At 44.5% G+C, this 20,633-nt stretch overlaps 1 protein-coding gene across 1 annotated transcript in view; it reads left to right on the top strand.

The window, feature by feature from the left end:
- Positions 1-20,633, top strand: part of kif26bb (kinesin family member 26Bb) — a gene marked incomplete at both ends in the record, with an annotated part of 32,127 nt that overhangs the window by 1,709 nt on the left and 9,785 nt on the right. Inside the window, 10 exons of the mRNA XM_079526343.1 lie at positions 1,173-1,691; positions 3,685-3,806; positions 4,349-4,520; positions 9,473-9,682; positions 11,275-11,368; positions 13,916-14,187; positions 15,666-15,879; positions 16,412-16,565; positions 16,797-16,953; positions 17,272-20,605. Coding sequence (XP_079382469.1) covers positions 1,173-1,691; positions 3,685-3,806; positions 4,349-4,520; positions 9,473-9,682; positions 11,275-11,368; positions 13,916-14,187; positions 15,666-15,879; positions 16,412-16,565; positions 16,797-16,953; positions 17,272-20,605 — 5,248 coding nt within the window. The remainder of the gene's footprint in view (positions 1-1,172; positions 1,692-3,684; positions 3,807-4,348; positions 4,521-9,472; positions 9,683-11,274; positions 11,369-13,915; positions 14,188-15,665; positions 15,880-16,411; positions 16,566-16,796; positions 16,954-17,271; positions 20,606-20,633) is intronic.

The raw sequence follows: 20,633 nt of genomic DNA, 5'->3' as shown, positions 1-20,633 counted from the left end.
TGAGTGAGTGAGTGAGTGAGTGATGAGTGAGTGAGTGAGTGAGTGAGTGAGTGAGTGAGTGAGTGAGTGAGTGAGTAGTGTACTAGTTGATTGGTGTTAGGGGATGAGATGAAATATAAAATAGTGGTTTATAGGCTATTCAAAGGACACAAGGCATTAGCTTCTTTGTTGTTCAGAAGTGTAACTATTTATTCAAACTCCAAAGTTGGTGGACCATGCATGATTCTATTATACAATTTACAAATTCAAGCGAATTGTTGTGCGACACTTGTTGAATTATAGATTAGCCTTTATCAAGTGGGACTTACAAAAGTAGCCTACAATGTCTGCAGTGACTCTGCAGTGCTGATAGAAGGAAAGCGGTCATTCCACACCTTGGGAGTGTCAAGAGTTGAGGCTGACCAGAGTGGTGGTCAGAATAATCAGTTCTGTGCACAGTCACAGAACTGCCAGACAATCAATCAGTTCTGTGCAAATGTGGTGATGAGATATCTTCCAGATGGCGTGTGTAACATACTTGTATAGCCATTATTTGTATTACCTGTTCTTGATCACCTGCACAGCAAAAACAGTCAATGCAACACATTATGAGCTTGTCGATCAGCTACTATCTGTGGTGAAAGTGCTAAGCTAACAGTGTGCGGACACCCCTTCCTTTTCATTGTACGTATATTTTTGACCAGCACCTGTAGAATTTCTGGAGATGTGCGTGCTTCCTGTTGGATCCTATCTTGAAAGTGCTAAGCTTGCCTCCCTCGACTGCTCCTGCTGCAGTGGCACCATGTTCATACACCATGTTCAGGGGAATGTGGCTGTATGGTGGGAAGCACCGGGTGTGAATGTGTGTATAGCTATGAACATAAAGCAATGCTATAATAGAGCTTGCATATATACCCAGGAAACCCACCATGAGCAGAGGTTGAAAAGAGGCAGGTGGGGAGGTATTGTGTTTTCCAAGAATGTCTTTCTAAAATCCATGGTTGTCAAAGGTGATACACGGCCATAATATTTTGTTTTATCACCACATTGCCTCAATATTTAGACTTGCGCTATATGTATGAGTGATTACCCATGACTACTCTAACTCCCAACACTTGGCTACCAGGACCGTTTTCCATTTAGTAAATGCAAAGTGTGCATAATTTATGACCCCTTACTGTCAAATTCCATAGGACTCGAGTGCTGTGTCTACCTTTCTCAACGACAACCTCAGGGTCCACAGCAGCCGGTCTACGGGGGACCCCAGGGAGCGGGACGGGGACCAGGGGACGTGTGGCTCCTGTGGCGCCCATCAGAGCCAGCTGAAACGGGAGGCCATCCACGTGGCACTGACGAGGGAACATGCCAAGTGGTCCAGTCAGTCACCCATCAAGACTCCCTCTGGGTCAAACCACACCACCGCTGGAACGGTGCACAAATTAAATGAAACCAATGCTCTGAGAGAGGCTACTGCTACGATGGCTACACTGGTGAACCCTCAACCCCGCAGTCAGACCTGCAGTCCTCACAGCCCGAGAAGCCCTAGGACTCCTCAGAGGACACCCCAGACCCCCAGAAGACGGGGACCCAAGCTCCCCAACCCTGATATGGGCCGTTGGGTGGAGGAGCAGCAGCAGCTGGTCGCATCTGCATCTAAATCTCTGTCATTGACCAGCAATAATGGTGTCCACCCCATCTACGCCTATCATCAGGTAGAGCTAAAAGCCTCCACTTGGCACTAGATCACACATAACAACACCCCCTTTCCCAGTGTACATCCCCGTTTTAATGAGCTATCGGGGTAAAGTATGTCTTTACTGGTACACGTGTCTGCGAGGCAATGATTCATAGTGGTCCGGTCAGACCGTATTTAGATCCTACGTCCTAGGATGGTCGTTTAAAAGTGCTATCGCTAATGGAAGGGAATTGGGTCATGATTTATCCCTGTCATAAAAGCTAGCCAGTCAAAAAGCATTTGTGATCGATAGGGGGGGAAGGGGCTACATATTTAACAGGACAGCCTGTGAAATATGCATTAACGGTGCTGGAAAGCAGAATCCAAATTCAGAACACCCTCCCTATTACACCCCCCCACTCCAACCAAGTCATCAACTGAAAAATGGAAAGGTGAGAGCAGTGTGATGACAGAGTGAGAGGGATAGGAAGGGGGAGAGAGAGAGGGGTGGGGGGAGGAGAGGAGCATGGTTGAGGATGAGGGTAGAGGGGGACACAGAGGGGGGAAGTCTATGAGTCCCATGAGGTTGAGTGAGCGAGTGAGCGAGAGAGAGAGTAGAGAGAGAGAGAGAGAGTGAACTAGAAAGAGCACAGGTCTCCGCAAGGACAGAATTCGCCAAACAAGATGGAATATGAAAAATCGGATGGATCCGTCTTGATCACTTGACTATAGAGATAATGTATACTGATTTGTGTAATGTTTGAACAAAATTGGTAGGAGAAATATTAAAAAAGTGTTTTGCAAAAAATTGCCTCCTGGTGGCGCTATAACAGGACAATGTGAAGGGTGTTATTTCTTCCTTGGCCTATTGGCAATGTGCATGCAAACTGCAAAGTTTCACGGCAATCACATGTTGTGTTCGTGGGACACAGATACTGTGTACCTATTTGTGTGATGTTTGGACAAAATCTTTATAGGATTAAGGAAAAATAAGTGTTTTGCAAAAGCTGGCCTCCCGGTGGCGCTATAACAGGCCCATGGGAAACATTTGGGGCAGAGGTTCTGCTCTGGCACCCAGGGAGTGTGTGTGCACAGTTTCACGTTGATCGAGACAACGGTGCTGGACATTAGCTGTCCACAGATGAATGGACGGGCGGACAGGCCCTACTTTCCCTAAACTTCTTTGCCCCCCCACTCTCGATTTCCCTCACAGACTGCCCCTTACGTTTCTTCTATGGCACTAATTGGCATTTTCATGGATGGCTGTTTTCTTTGGCGGGAGGACGAACAGAGCTGACAGCGTTATCTTGCTCTACAAAAGAGACAGATGAGACGTGGAGCTCAGGAGGGGAGGGGCCCTTAGGGACAAAGATGCTGGCTGTCTCTTTGGCTCGCGGCGAGCCTTATTGGTGACTTCATTTTGAGCAGCGGTAGATACAGGCAGAATAGGTCAAACTCATGCGCAATCCTTGTTGCACATTCACAGACAAAAACAAAAAAGTTGCTTAAAATGGGGACTCAACACCGATTGAAACCATCTCTCTTTCTCTGTGTGTGTGTGTGTGTGTGTGTGTGTGTGTGTGTGTGTGTGTGTGTGTGTGTGTGTGTGTGTGTGTGTGTGTGTGTGTGTGCGCGCGCACGTGTGTGTGCGCGCGTGAGTGAGTGCGTGCGTGCGTGCGTGCGTGCGTGCGTGCGTGTGTGCGCACGCGCCTTTCTGGCTGCCTGTGTTAGGTAAGAAGCACTGATGTTCACAAGACCTTTGCATCTCTGAGTCACGTCTTCATCTCAGACAATTGAGTCATCACAATCCATTCCTCACTCTCCAAATTTAGCCAGTTAGAGTCGCAACATGACCGATCATGTGTGTATAGATTGAACACAAAATGTGCTCTCAACCCAAATACCATACAGAGAATCACAAACACACTGATCTCATGTTCTTTAAATTACTCCTGTGTGATATACCTTTTTGGCAAGGGTGTTGTACTGCATTTAGTTCCAGAGCTTTAATGAACTTTCTCTTCTTGCAGACTACAGACGATGATACAGAGGGTCATGGTGAGGCTGGCAGTTTACACAGCAGCCCAAAGCTTGCACACATCTCTAGAGTAGCTACCATTGCCAACTCTGCTGCCATGTCCTTTTTGGCCAAGTGAGTAATAAAGTGTTATCCTGTGTTGTGCGTATTGTGAACATAACTTAAGATTGTTGAGGCTATTGCAGATGCTGTTTTGTATTCAAAAGCAGAGCTTGGTGGCAATCAATAATTAATTCATTTGATCTGACTCCATTGACAATGAATGGAGAATTTACGTCATATGTGTCTGAGAAAGTACGTCATGATGATGTACGATGATAAGAGCGCCCCTCACTTCACATGGGTGTTTTTTCCCACTATAGAATGCAAACACAATTCCATACCAATTTCAGCCGAGCAAGTCACAATTACGGTTTAACATTAAGCCAATACACATTTTGTATATGCTGTGCTGTAGGCCTATGTGTGTAAAATGTATGTCTTAAAACGGTAGACATCTCAAAGTAGAACAAATCTTTTACAAATTCCTTATGCTTTCTATCATAATTCTTTGGTTTATTTTTTGGTTTATACCTTTCATATCTGAACAAAGCCCAACTGGTGCTGAGGGATGAACGATTAACACCACCTCCAAACCTTCTCTCCTCCCCCTGCAGGGCAGCCCAGAAATTGAACCTGTCCACCAGGAGGAAAGGCCTGGGTTCTGACCAATGTCCAAGTCGCCCCCCTACCTGCTTCATGGGAGTTATCCAAAAGAGCCCTCCTCCAGTCCCTTCCTGCATACTCCAGGCTGCAGCCAGAACCAAAGACTCACCCAACGTTGGCAAGGTAGACCATGACCGCTTGGCTGCTCCTCCTCTAAAACACAGCAGTGTAATTTCTGAACTAAGCAGTCAGAGGACAGTAATGTTCTGCACGCCTAGCAGTACATACCATTTTCATTGAGTTAAAACCCAATTTTTATCATATACCCTGCTTTTAGTCATTATAGGCTACCTTCTGTAGAGGTGTCTCTAATGCTTTATTTATGCTCTGTCGTACAACGGTGTAGCACACAAAAATAGCAGATCAGGTCACATTTTGGTGCGTGACACTGTCGCATTAAAAAGTTTAATTAATGTGCTCTAATGTGTCTCTATTGCTAATACTAAACTGAGAACCACAGTCATGGTGTTGACCACTCCTCGTGTATATGATATGACTCCACAAGGTAGGACATACTCTAACAGACCCACTGGCTACTCTTAGTTGGTTTCACACATACACCCATATTTTGTACAAAGTCAGGATCCAATACATTAGTGAATAATAACACATTAATCCTACTTTGACCATTTGAATCCAAGCATCGATCTACAAGCTCAGGTTGGATAGACCCCTGGAGTCATCAATGAAGTACAGTATTCAGTAAAGTTGAGGACCCTGTCAGACAAGCAGCGTTTGTGTCGCGACTGATTGGTTGAGAAACCACACATGCCATAAAACTTAAGATACAAATACAAACTACATGACAGAATACCAGCAACCTCAGCCACAAACACCCTTTCAGATGTGTTTCTACAGCCCATAGAGCAGAAATACAAGATTGCAGTCTTTCTGAGGAGATCCTGTATCACTTCCCCCTCATGAAGTAATGCGGTGTTAATGCCTCCATCTTGCCCCCTCCCGACTCCTCCCCAGGGGAAGGTGGGAAGATCAATATGGCTGCCTGCCCTACCCTCGTCTCGTAGATGGACTGATGTGCTTGGTCTAAGGTTACAGATAACGGCTCAGATAGACTGTCTCTGTCGGCCGCACCTTCCTAAGCACTCGGCAGTGTGTGTGTGTGTGTGTGTGTGTGTGTGTGTGTGTGTGTGTGTGTGTGTGTATGTGTGTGTGTGTGTGTGTGTGTGTGTGTGTGTGTGTGTGTGTGTGTGTGTGTGCGCGAGTGTGCGCGTGTGTGTGTGCGTGTGCTCTCATGCCTCTGTGGGTTTTTGTCTGCTTGTGCATGTCCGGTATGTATGTTTACATGTATGTATTTACAGTACGTATGAAAGCCAAGGCGGACTCTCTATACTGTAGAACTTGACACATGTTCAATAGGGTTAGTGGCTCCCACTTTTCAAGTATGAGGAAAGAGTGTTATGAAGCCTTCACTGACACCGGGCGTTAGCAGCATGCTACAGACGGAGCATGGCTCTTATGCTTTAGAAATCATCGATGGAGGATGAGGTCATCGTGACATAATGCAGTCCTGCATGCCTTCAACCAAACCACTTTTGACTGGGTGTCTGGTGTCTCAATGTACTTTGACTGGGTGTGCGCCTGTGTGGTTGGTCAGTTTGCAAATGTATGCAACGTTATTCTCGTTGTGAGATTGAGCCCAGCTCCTGGGATTTGCTGCAATTGTCAATTCCCTCTTATTCAATTGTTTGTTCTGACAAATAGCATAAGATTGAAATGCCGAATAACTATGTGCAACAATTCTTTAGCAGTGCAGTGTCATGTGGAACCTACATATATAACCTATATTTTCAGTTCCCTCATTCCTGCCTAAATTTGTCCTGTCTTACTCACCACTGTAGAACAACAGTCAGAATGCCTTTATTCTCTCTCTATGAAAATTCAGACTTGAGTGTCAGGCTTATACCCTACAGGAATTAGTCTTGAATGCATCTTTCTGGTCAATTGCATATTTACCAACCTCAGCATTGACGTGCATTAACGTTGAATGCTTACTGTTTGTCTGGTACAATTCCATTAAACATCAACCCCAAAAAATAAAACCTAACATGGTAAAATATACTGTACCAAAATGGGAATATATATTTTAGAATAGAATAGATTTATTTATACAATGAAAATTTGTGCGACCCGCTCAGGTTACATGATTCCAGCAACAATCAATGCAGCATATTTGACCCTACTCACTGGACTATATTTATGGATTTATGTGTATAAAATAAATTTGTGAGAAAAGAATATTACCCTCAACATGCATAATTATGCTCCTATGTTAGATTAATTGGCAACATTTCAAGCCTCAGTGTCAGATCAAAGGTTTGTCTGAAGACCAGAGGCTCGAAATCTTACTTTGGTGCAGGTAATATCCTTTAATTACACTTATAATCCAAACCTGCACCTCAGCAAGAGATGTGTGTATTCTTTCAGCTTTTAATTAACTATATTTGTGAAAATGTATTTCCAGGTTCCAAGTTGTCTTAAAAAATTGTACATTCTGAAACATGATAAGAAATGTGTTTTTGTGGGTAATTTTATATAACACCAGAGTTTCTGAGAACAAGGCAGAAATAGAGCTTAACACAGGATGCGCATAGGCAGCAGCCAGCTTGCAGCTCAGCTTGCTTCTATGGTCAGCGCAAGCAGAGAGCCAGCGACTCTTCATTGATATCAATGGCCTACTGTATGCATGTCCTGTGTGAAAGCCCTGTAAAGGCAAGGGGTACCTGGTGGTTCAGCCAGTGAGTGAAAAGGCCATATGCTCCCAGGTTCGAGTCTCCTCTCTCTCTGCTCTTGATTTCCTGTTTTGCTACACTGACCTATCTCAAATAATGCATAAAAATGCCCCACCCCCACCCCAAAAGAAAAGAAATAGAGCTTAAAGGATAATCATGTCCACATCCTAAAACACAGTTGGCCATGTGCTGGTGGTCGTGGTTGATTTAAAAAAAAAAGAAAATTAAAAAAACAGTTCATGAAAGGGTCAGATAACATAATTATTTGCACCCTGGTGTTAAAGCTCACTTTATTTTATTTGCAACATCAAACATCCCATTTTGGGTTGAAAGGTTTTCCTCATGCAAATGCGTTTGCCTCAGAAATCCCCTTTTGTGTTGAAACATCCCAAACAAGGGGAGCTTGAATTTCAATGTGTGGTTATGTTTCATGAACAAGGCAGAAATACTATGAAAATAGTAATAGAAAAAATGTGAAATACTTTTATGGGGGTTGTCTCATTGGGGGCTTTTATTACTTCTAATGGACTCATGAATCTTATCATGGCCTATTGTATTCTTTGTGATATACAGTAGGCTTCCTGGAAGATTCTGCCGAGTAAGACCTGTGAGGCTGAGCTATGTTAAGTGGCGGTTCAGGTTCCAAAGTATCCAACTTAGCTTAAGACCTCAAAGCTCTTAAATCACCAAGGCTGAGAACAAGGTTACATTTAGGAATTAACATCACAATCCATGGAAATGGGACAGGAAATATACAATGTTCGCATAGTTCTAAGTGGATGTATCTGTATAGAGGGTATGCGCATGCTTAAAGTGAATGGCACATCGAGTGGCAAATCGAGTGGCAAAGCAACAGGCAAAGTGAGTTTAACATTGTTTAATGTTGTTTAATGCAATCAGATAGGAATTTTCTTTTTGGATGTATGGGCTGTCAAGGCCAGAAAGTAGTTTTTTGCCACTCAGTAGGCATTCCTGCATAACTTCCGGGTTTGATGATGATGTCACGCTCTATACTACATTATTTTCATACACTAAAAATGTGTTCACATATCTTTGTTAATGTTCACCCATTCATGGTGTGATGCTAAATATACAGCCTGGCAGCCTTGTCCTCCATGTTACACCCATTACAAAACAACTTTTAGCTCATCAACTCAGTGCTTACACTTTTGACTATTTTTATACAAAAAAGCAAAAAAGAAGTGCAACTCCGTGTGGGGTCCACGGGGGTCCCCGGAACTTCCAGACCCGCAGGAACACGGCCAGGGTGCCGGTCTGGTTCCAGCCAGCCGCCCGCGTCCGAAACGGTCGAGAAATGACAGAGTTACTTTGTGGGGGTCACTGTACTGTACTGTACTGTACTGTACTGTACTGTACTGTACTGTACTGTACTGTACTGTACTGTACTGTACTGTACTGTACTGTACTGTATACTACAAACAAAATAAGTTAAAAAAGCCTTTTAAACTTTCCACAAGAGTGCCTTGGTCTCATCCTTTTTTGCATCAATTCTGTCACCCAATGAGTACCAAAGAGCACCTTGTTGTAGATTTCTACTCCAGCCAAACAGGTGCGCTCCTTCCTCTCTTTTTTCTATAACCATAATCTAGTTTGACGTACAACTTTTCTACAAAGGTTTCCCCTTTTTTCAAGTGTTCCCTTAAGTGTTATTTGTCACTTCAAAGTGCACCCTCCTTGGCTTACATTGCCCTCATCTGAGCAGCAGTCTGGCTGTTTCACGTTGTTCTCTCCCATAGAGATGTCTATGGGAAATCTCTTCCGCAACTCCCTTATTTTGATAAGTGTGTTTCAAAGGTAATGGCGTTTACTGTAAATAGAAGCAGAACACTGTCATCTCAGGGGCCAGCTTGCCTTAAAGAATTAGACAATGTGTTGCCTTTTTTCATGCATCCCTATATGCTTGTGTTTTGGGGATATGAGGTCTCCCAAGGAAGGTGGATAAAAAAAAAACATTGCTGATTTGTATAAATGATTTGAACCTTGTTGACTTATCAGAGTTTAAAATGTTACATAGCAGCCTCTGCTTTGTGACCAACAAAACAATCTCAGCCCGTCCTATTCTGTAATATGAGAGAATTTAACTGGGGATTGGTAGAACATTTGTTCTAATCCTTGGACTGGCAGGGGGAAATTAACGACAATTTAATTGAAATGAGGAGGTGAATGAGAAACACTCTTTCATTTACAAAAGGTGTCCTTGAGCAAAATAGTTAACATTCGTTAAACAAAAGCTGTTACAGTATATAGGCCAGTTTATATGATCCTTTTTAACACTATTCTATCCCATTTCCCTCTATTGTACAGGTCAAGGTGGTGCTGAGGATATGTCCTTCTCTGTCTGCCGGCGGGCCCTCCCAGCCATCTGTTTGCCGAGTGGACCCCTCCAGAAGAAAAGTCACAGTGATAGACCCAGCCTCCAGCATTCAACCACGCGCTACGCAGACCCAAGGCAGGGAGGGCAAAGCTCACAAGACCTACACCTTCGACACCACCTACCCACCAGAGTCTAGTCAGGTCAGTTTTATGGCATGGCGCCCATGAGGCAAGCCATGTACTGTATAGCAGGGCTAATCATATCATATGTATATACTGTCTGTATGTGTCCCCATGGTCCTCACAAAAGTAGACCAACTGTATGTCCCCACAAATGTGGTGTGGTGTAACAGCATTGGTTGATGCTGCTACACCAATGACCAATCACAGTCCCCACAAAACTAGGCCAATCACAGCGAACCACACAGCTCAGCTGATACGGCTACATTCACATTAGCACAGCATACAACGATATACATGTACTTGCCAAATATAATTTCATTATGGCTCCAAATATTTACTACTTTTGCTGGATTTACAGTATCTCCTTTTTTTCTCTCTCTCTGGTGCAGACAGTAGATTTCTGTTTATATTTAATTCAATTCAAGTTTCCCTCATTGCCTTATAAGGGAAACTGGGTTGTAGAGTTTTTTTTCTTTTTTGCTTCATCACTACAGCAGCATAGGCCTCAGAACTACAGTATCTGACAAACCTCAGCTGATATCAACTGTATAACCCGGGTATAATACGTAATAAGCAGGGGACGTTGCCTCATTTCATGTGAAAATTAAACAATCTGAATTCCATTCAGGACATTTTGACAGATGCTTAAGCATCTCATTTTGGGCAAGATGACCTACATCAAATGCCTGCTACGTTTTCTCAGTCATACTAATTATAATTAGTTCTTGCACTTTCTACTTACTCTTCCATGGTTGGTTAACTCCCCTTGTCTGATGACCTGAAAACCTGAAAAGACAAAACGACCCCACTGGTTAGCCACCGACAGCCACACAAATATCTTCAGAGCATCCAGCATTACTTACAGTATTGAACCCTACTTTGAGGAAACTGTCCTATTTCCACATTGACAAAACCATGATGTCCTTAATCTATCATGCTTTTAGTAAATCGATTCGACTTTTTCTTTGGTGTCAGCATTTAGCAAACCTATCTTGTTTGCACGCAGTTATTCTTTATTGGTCTAGTTTAGTTGGCTAACCCGGCATCCATGTACACCAGACAGTTATTCTTTATTGGTCTAGTTTAGTAGGCTAACCCGGCATCCATGTACACCAGACAGTTACACGGATAACAAGCTTGATTTTAGTGAATTTCCGCTTCTTCCTTATATGGACAGAGATTTATATTTCCATGGTGTAGATCAAAGCGGTATAAAATTGCTGTTCCTGCAGCCATCACTCAAAAGAACTAGACTAGTACAGATAGTATAGAAGTAACGTTTGTTTATTTATTTATTTTTACCCTATTTATTCTTGTGGTTAATTATTTTTAGTGATTGTTTTTGTTTGTTTTGTTTTCAATATTGTCTATTGTCTGTGTTGTTTGTATCATGTGTGTCAAAAAAAATCCTGCAAAGCAACTCTGCCTACGGGTAACCTGAACGTGAACCTTAACCTTAACCTAACCCCACGGGAGGTGGACAGAATCAGCATGCCCCTCCATTTTCGCTCAAATTCCCTTCATCTCCTCTCGTGTTATTTCACACGGAATGGAAGATGAATCATATAAAAAGGCACACTCTAGCTGTCCCTCTGCTCTCTCCGGGTCAGGCCGAGGTGTGTGCCGGCGTGCTGACTGATGTCATCCGCTGTGTCCTGAGTGGCGGCGACGTCTGTGTCCTGGGTCTGGGCTGCGCTGATGGGGGTGAGTAAATCTGTGCCTTCAAAGAGAGGCCGGAGGTTAAAACCACAAGATGGGAGCGAGATGTCGGACAAAACCCTTTTAATGTCATGTCTGTGTGTGTGGTCATCCATGTCTTCTTAATCCACTTTCTTGGTCTCTGGTTGTTGTTGTTGGTCTTGCTAATGTTTTTGTTTTATTTTGTTCATCCCTTGCTCTCTTGGTCTCAGTTTCTTTCACTGTCTTTATCTTTCTCTCACTTTTTGTTTCTCTCTTTTTTATTTATTGCTCAGCCTGGTGTCATTTTTGTTCTGTTTCTCTCACTCTCAATTTATGGTATCTCTGCTTCTATCTCTCTATTGCTCTCTGATCTCTTCCTTCATTTCTCCCTCTCTCCCACTCTCTCTTCCTCTCTTCCTCCGTAGCAGTGACAGAAAGGCGTTTTTATTTCACTTCTCAGTTATTCGTCTTTTACCTGCATGCTACTTTGTAAATAACAGCATGCTCATCTATTATACAGTTCTTTTTTTAAGCTGGCTCTTGACTGTGCTGTACCGAAGACGCACACATTTCATTTTATTATTTATTTGTATTTTTTTCTATGCTGCTCTGAAATTGTAGGCGACTGCAAGGCCAAATGGACTGTAATATGCTGCTATTAGGGAGATGGAACCCTGCACTTAGCTCTTACACGCACGCATGCACGCACGCACGCACGCACGCACGCACGCACGCACGCACGCACGCACGCACGCACGCACACACACACACACACACACATACACACCCACACACACACATACACACCCACATATATAGGACAGGGTCTCCTTGGAGCTGGCCGCTCTTTCACATGACGCCACTTGCCGTAAATCTGATTAAATTAGTGTGCTGATACAGACGACGCGTGGCACACTGCCAGCGGCCATTCATCTACTACTACACCACACAGTTCCACCCCTCCCTGAATAATGGCTGCACGCTCTGCCTTTAATTGGAGTAAACCAATTCTCTTACCCTCATTCAATTAGAGCCTTGATAAGACAACCGTGGCTTGAACAAGGGCATGTCCCGCTAGTAAAGCGGGGCAAAGGCGTTCCAACGCAGTGGTTCTCAACCTGGAGCTCGGGACCCCCAAAAGTGAGTCATATAGAATGTTTTGGCAGGGACATAAATAATAATAAAATAAAAGTAAAGTAAATAAAAAGTAAATAATAAAAGTGTGTAGAGTGCTATATCTAATATATCTACATATATGTGGTCCCAATTTTATGTGTAGCAGAACATGGAATCATGTAGACCTTGCAAAATGGTGAACGCGCTGAGCATGCTGATTCACTCATACAAGCATTCACCTACACACACATATATACTGTGCAGTACTGACAAACTCTCTCTGTCATACACATGCAAGGTAACATTTTGCTGTGCCTCTGCTTTTGATATCCCCACCTCTGGTCTTTCAATGTCATTACCGGTGTGGATATGTTCTGTCCCTGTTTCTGGTCAGACTGAACTAAATGGATCCAGTTCTTTCTTTCCTGATGCGTTTGATATATGTTTGATAATATCACAATTGAACAATTTAATTAAAAACCCATGTTAACCACATTAACCCTGGTGTCCCTATTTGGGGCAAAAAGCTCACAAAGCGACAGAAAGCATTGCGATGCGTTGCGAGCTTCTAGGTCATTGTATGGTTTATGTGGTTAAGAATATGTCCCTGTCTGTTGCACACAGACTCTTACTGATTGCCCTTGCTCCCTCCCTCCCTCCCTCCCCCCCCCCCTCTCTCTCTCTCTCTCTCTCTCTCTTTCTCTCTGTCTCTCTCTCTCAATCTCTTTTTCTCTATCTCTCTCTCTCACTTACTTGCTCTCTCTTTAACCCAATTGACTTATCTTGATATGTATGGCATGAAACAGAGTCTGAAAGGCTTCTCCAGGCTCCACAGCAGCATATTGACCCTTTCATTCTGACATATCATATTATGTTAGCCTTTTTTGTGATTTGCAGAGATCTTTTTGAATATGGGATCTTTTCCCGTTAGGAGTCGAGGAGATGCAATAGTGATGATTGTGTGTGTCATATACGCATTTCAGCGGCTAAACTGATATGTTTGTGTTTGTGTATTTTTGTGTATCATCTGTGGATTAATGCATGTGTTTGTGTATTTTTGTGTATCATCTGTGGTATTAATGCATGTGTTTGTGTATATTTACTTGACTTGACTGAATCCACATGCGTTATTCCCATATGTGTACAAACATACGAAAACCCATTTCTAATTAAATTGATAATTTCACATACGCATATAAAGTAAATATATAGGCTCCTCAAGTAAATCCTTATGTGGTACTGATAATGTGAACGTACAACATAAATGTACAGATTGTGAAAACCATATTCTATTTTAATCACATTTCCAATTAAATTGATAATTTCACACTTGCATGCATGTCTGAGCACATTTCTTTATATGCATACAGTAGCACATCTGTATATACTGTACTGTATATGTGTGCATGTATGGCATACACATGACTTTCTGTGCTTGGTTACTGTGCCCCACAGGGTCATGGTCTACAATGCTGGGGAGAGATGAGAGCCCCCAGACTCTTGGCCTGATCCCCTGTGCCATCTCCTGGCTGTACAGCGCTGTTGAACGCAGGAAGGAGAAGACATGGACTAACCTCACTGTGTCTGTGTCTGCCGTGGAACTCTGCTGTGGAGAGGGGGAGACAATGAGGGACCTCCTGGCTGAGGCTGTCCCCTTGGCAGGCAACATTAAGGATGGCCCAGCAGCCGCAATTTGTTTTGCAGAGGATCCCGTCAGTGGAATACAGGTATTGTCATCGGGGTGGCCGTAGTTTAGTGCAGTGGTTCTCAACCTGTTGGTCATTGTCATCGGGGTGGCCGTAGTTTAGTGCAGTGGTTCTCAACCTGTTGGTCGGGACCATAGGGTAATAAAAGGATAGAGACCGAACCGGAGCGTTAGCCCCGCCCCCCCGCTATTCATTTCAGTGGAAGTTGCTCAGTGACATTTTGAAGCACCCGGAAGACTGCCGGAAGTATAATTATAACTCAATGGCTCGAGCGGAAGTTTAGCCTTGCCTAGCCCCGGACCTACATTTTAGGACTTTTAAGACCTTTTCAATACCCCAAAAGAAAGAAAAGAAAAAGTTTCAAAAGTTATCAACAAACTGGTCAAACATTGGCCAAATTGTCAAATGATATAAGAAAGAGGAAAAAATTGTGAAAATAGCTGATATACAAGCTGACAACGCCTCACATTACGAGGCGTTGTGAGCTTGTAGATCTGCTATTTTCACATTTCTTTATCTGTGGAAACAAAATTCCAAGTGCTTGTCAGGGTGTGTGTGTGTGTGGGGGGGGTCCTCAGTTCAAATAAGAAAATGTTTTCCAATGGATCCATTATTAGTCACAAGCTCTTGTTATTTTGCAACTTTTCATTGGTTAAATGTCTATAAAATAACCAATTTCAACCTGGTATGCCTTTTGTCATTATAGGCAAAAACGCAACGCATTGTGAGCTTGTAGATTGGCTATAATCGTTACTCATACGATGAAGGTATAACATAGGAGGGCATCCATTTATGAGCAAACAAAAAGATGAAATATGAATATCCAAGGATTCTGCCCGACAGTGACAATATTCAACATTTTGTGTTTTATTCTATAAAATTGCCCCCTCTTCATTGCTAAGTCAAGTATCCTGTCATAATGGGGTGGGGCATCATAAAACAATAAGATACCTAAAGATGGTACATAAACTGACTTGTGTTATAATTTATACATACGTCTGCCACTGTCACATGCACTATTCATGGGACATCTTGCCTGTCCCATCTGTAGCTGAACTGTAACCTATATTATAATAAGACGCTTTCCGATGCTTTCATTGGATGTTTTTTGGAGTAACGACTGTGTGCTACACAACGTTAAGTGCCTCACCTCAATTCATGATATCGTTTCTCATCTTTCATGCAATTTATGGCTGCCTGTTTATGTGGCCTGATGTTTTTACAGTGGTGAACCTGTTATTTTAGGCAATTTGTTATAGCTTCTGTCACCTTTTCACACATTCTGTTAAAATACGTTAATATCTATATCTATATATATATAGGACTTATCGACAATGATCATTGTATCAACACATGCTTATACAGAAAATGTGTCATCCCACAACAACAACATGGATGGGTTGAAAATGGCACACCCCTCACACGACTTGATACATGCACTATTTATGTGATTCTGCCCCTCTTGCACTTAACCCCTTCCCCCCCTTCTGCCTTCATAGCTCCGTAACCACAGAGTGGTGAGGGCCCCCACCCCCGAGCGGGCCGCGTCTCTCCTGGACGCTGCCATCGCATCGCGTCTCCGGGGCAGCCAGACGGGCGGAGGAGGTGGAGCGGACGATGACATCACCGCAGCACAGCCCCACCGTGTCTCTATGATGTTTTTCACTCTTCATGTCCAGCCCCCTCGCCTGGAAAGCAGCGCCGCTGGCAAAGGTTGCAAATACGCATGACATGTGGTCATATCCTAGGCTTTGTTCTGATAAAAAATAATGTTGCTATAGCAGTGGTTGTCAAATGTTTTCATGTCCAAGGACCCACAGAATTATATGTACTTGGCCGCCGACCCACATCTGAAAATGTTCCACATTTTCATGTTTTTCATTTTTTTTTTCAAAAATAGCAGATCTACAAGATCCTAGCACGGCATGAAGTGACGTGCTATGATCTATTTTTGAATAGCCAACTAATGTGCTATATAAATGTATATACCTAAAATCTAAAATGCTTTCCCAGTTTTAATGGGTTAAAAAGGATCTTTGACTCTGACTCGTTTGCAAAAGATCAGATCGGATTGGTGTATTCAGACATCGTTAACCTATAATACATATATAATACATTGCTAATTAGTTTGTGTAGTTTTTTGTGAAATCAATCTCAAATACAAAGTGATGTATTTTTGTTTTCTTACTTGTTCTCCTCTCCTATCCCACCCTATTTCTCACTATTCTGCCATTTCTGTCTTTAGTGTCTCGTGGTCCTACCAGGCTGACAATGATAGATGTGTGTAGCATTGTGAAAGGAATACACGAGACAACCAATGTCAGAAGTGGGCTTCTGAATCCTGAACTGGGTCCCGTTATCTTATCCTTGCTGGGTGGCCATAAACACATCCCCAACAAGTGAGAATCTAGGTTTTTTAAACTTGAACCCCGTTATTTAGGGCAGATCTACACGCTCACAATGCATTGCATTGTGAGCGTGTACATTGGCCGTTTCCACACAACACTGTTTTACGATGAAGTATGAAATACACAACGACAGTATTACACAGAATTTGAAACTGGTGGATTTTGAGATGGAAATAATTGTACTTGATAATAGCATATATGTTTGTGGTATGTCTAATACAGGGGTAGTAAGCTAACCATGCTCCTTCGAGAGTCTTTGACTCACGCCAGCCATACCACAGTGGTTGCCCAGGTGTCTGATTCACCACAATACCTTCTACAGAGCGTGCCCACTATTCAGCTGGCTGCTCGTATCCACAGGAAACAGAAGAGGTCTAAGGTATGTATATCAATTAGCCTTTTGCTGAATTGTACCGTTTGTGTGTCGTGGCCTTTTTGTTCTTTCGGACAAAAAGCCCCCCCAAGTAAATGTTCTGTACTGACCAATAATTATTTTAAATAATTATAACACTGTGTAGGACTTTACTGTGGACTACACATAAAATCCAATATTTGCTGCCTCTATTATTTGCAATCTACTAGATGTGCTTAGCCTAACTGTATTATATACCAAAGCATATGAGCCAAAGTAACTGTAGACCCAATATATGCCTAATTAATAATGCAGAGATCAATGCCATTCTCTTCATTTGAACAGCAATCCACTTCATGTTCTCCTTGTGGCCGGAGTCTTAGCAGAGAAAGGACAGGGCCTCGCTCTTTGTCCCTGCGAGCATTCCACTCTGCCAGTGAGTTGGATGTGGACGTCCCTCATCTCCGCTTGGCCGGTGAGATAGACGACCACTCTGTCAGCGACCAGTCTTGCGACACAGTCATCCACATAGACTCCAACGGTCTGGTTCGGCCCAGTGTCTCAGTCATGTCGCTGACCCAACGTGAGTCCGTCCCCATCATCCCATCTCTGCACCCTAGTAAGCAAGACACGGATGACCCGGAATTCGCTGCTCTGCTTAAGGAGCTTTTGAGCATCCCCAGATTGTTTGGAGAAAAAATGAAAATCGAAAGCCTACCAGGGAAAGTTGAGACTCTGAAACCGGACGTTAAGCAACCCGAGAGGGACTGCCTCAAGTGCGACACGTTTGCCCAGCTCCAAGAGCGCCTGGGCTGCATCGACGGTAGCGAGACAGCGACGGAGGTCCTCAGGGTTCTGTCAAATGAACCCTCAAACGATGTCGTCACGAATAAGTCACAACACCAGAGTGGGTCAGCGAAACGGACGGACACCGAATCATCACAGACGTCACAGGCACCGTTACTGACCAAGGAGTTTAGCTGCACCCAGATGTCTGCTGGTGAGAAACTCACGGATGGCGTCTTCCCCGGAGACAGTTTTCAGAGAGAGGACTCAGGCCTGTATGACTGCGAGGAAGGCAGTGCAGCCAGCTCCAATGAGGATCCACCCAACCAAATACTCCACATGAACACATTGTGTCAAGCCAAGCCCCCAAATGTGCTTAACGCTGTAACTCCTAATTCACCTCACAGCCTTTCTTCTCAGAACTGTGACACAGATTCTCTAAAGGGTAATGGACCTGCACCACTCGCTCTTGTGCTTCAACCCACAGGAAGCCAGGGGACTTCAGAAGCGGGCGATTGGCTGAAATCAGAAGAAAGGACCTCGCCAGCTGGCAAAAGTTCTCCAGTATCACCCGCGCTCTTCTCTCCCACATCCTCCGCTTGCTCAACTCCTTCCCTGGCAACCAGTGTTATACTAGGGGATATCCTACCTCCGCTCCCCACAGGGGAAGTTAAACAAATGAAAGCCACGATTACAGTGACTGTTCAACAGCCCTTGGACCAGAGTGGTCAAGATGAGTTAGTGTTCACTATGGTGGAGGAGGTGACCATCAGCGGAGTGCTTGAGAGAGGCCGGAGGGGAGGCAACATTATTCGTGTGTGTGACACTGTCCAGCCACCAGTTCATGTCCAAGGCTCTGCCACCTCTCAGCCAATAAGGATCATCAGCAACATCAGTGATGATTCTGGAGTGGCAGGATGCTCCGACTTGGGTGTGAAACGTGACAGGCAGGCCACGTCGACCGACACCAGCAGTCAAAAGCGACTTCAGCAACTGAGAAGGGAACAGAGGTTCTTACCTTCATTTATAAATCCCATGCTTATTGATACCATTAGTGATTGTGATTCTGAGAGTGATAAACAAACAGGGAGTTCTAGTGATAACATGTCAGGAGACAGGGAACCCAGGCAGGAGAAACATAAGTGCTCAATAGATGAGAAGACCCTTGAGGCAGAAAATGTGTCTATTAATATTGAGAAACATTTTGATAAGAAGTCTGACAACGAGTCTATGTCATCGTCAAGCCAAATGTCCCATGACTTACCCAGCTTTGAAGACACAGCGGTTCACAAAAACAAAGCCAGTGGAACGAGGCACAAAACCCCGGACAGCAGGAGCCATCCCAGAGGGAGAGAGCGTGTTTATCCCGTTAATGCATCAAGGGGCTTGCTGGGGGGAGAAGTCAGTTGCAAAGTCATCAGGAATGCCCCTGAGAATGTTGCTGCTTCACCTGGCTGCCTAGCAACTGAGGCCAACGCCCTTAAGGCAGCTAGTCTGCCAAGAGCCTGGCACAACGCCAACCACCAGGAGAGAGGCAGAGAAGGTCATATGGCAGACGACCACAAAGACCCAGGGAGGGTGACATCATCACACAGCCCAGTGGCCACCCCTGAGAGAGGGCCGGGCAGGCGGCACCCCCCAGGCAACTGTTGCAGCCTCTTGTCCCCACCTCGGAAGTGCAGCGTGGAGTACAGGCAAGAGGATTGCAGCCTGAATAGAAAGACTAGTAGCCCGAATAGAAAGGCTAGTAGCCCAAATAGAAAGGCTAGTAGCCCAAATAGAAAAGGTATTGGATCTTTGACAGAAACAATAAGTCTAAGCATGAACCATGATAGTTTGAATTGGAAGTTGAATTCACCCATGGAGGGGAGTAGCAGGCTCTTCAGTGCTAAACTAGAGCAGCTGACTAGCAGGACTAACTCCCATGGTAGAGCCCCAGTGTATTACCAAAGTCTGGATAGAGGTGGCAGCACCACCTCAGTGAGTTCAAAAGGGAGCTCCAAAGGAAGCTCCAAAGGCAGTAGTGAAGGCAATCCTAAGGGAGGCTTCAAGGGGAGTTATGATGGGATTTTTACAGAGAGTTATAATACATATTATGAGGAAGATTCTACCTTACCCAGGGTCAGTAGGAGCCCAAGGAGGACTCCTAGGTCTGGAGCTATGGCTGATCCAAGCCATCATCCCAGCACCACCTTCAAGCTCTCTGCAGTGGGGAAACTGAAGATGGCTAGCCCCAAAGTACGCCGGTTATCTGCACCCAGCACCAAAAACACCACTTTCTCCCCGAAAGGCTTGCACCAGTCCATCCACAGGAGTGCCAGTCTCTCTCCGGATGGGAAAAGCCTCAGCCCAGGCTCCTCCTCATTGTCTTCTCCTCCCTGGTCCTCTCTCTCTCTCAGTCGGACTCCGAGCCAAAGCTCCACCTGTTCTTCCACTAGATCTCCCATCCAGGGCTTTATTAGTGGACGGCTCTCTGACCTTCTGAAGGACAGGGAAGCTGGCACCAGCTCGGGAAGACTGGACAATTTGGTCACTAGCTCTGTTATACCAGAGGACAGACTCTCTGCTCATTCGTCGTCTATAAGCCACCAACCCCTTCCCTCGCCCTACAGCCGGGTAACCGCTCCCCAGACGCCCAGCCATCTGAGTGGCCATGCCAGTGAGACTACCAGCGTGCTGAGTGGCGATCTGCCCCCGGCCATGGGGAAGACGTCACTGCTTTGGCCTAACAGAAACAGCGTGGTGAGCAGTGGCTACGAGAGCCTGGTGAGGGACAGCGAAGCCACAGGCAGCAGCACGACCTCCAACAGAGACTCCTCGGTCAGCGACAGGAGCGCATCCCTGCTCAGCATGGCCCGCAGCAACCGCATGTCCAAGAGGAGAGGAAACACAGGTAAGAACAATGCCTAGTGTTGATTTTG

This window comes from Electrona antarctica (genome assembly GCF_951216825.1).
Source record: "Electrona antarctica genome assembly, chromosome: 17".
Taxonomy (NCBI): domain Eukaryota; kingdom Metazoa; phylum Chordata; class Actinopteri; order Myctophiformes; family Myctophidae; genus Electrona; species Electrona antarctica.
This window is presented reverse-complemented; position numbering and strand designations above follow the sequence as displayed.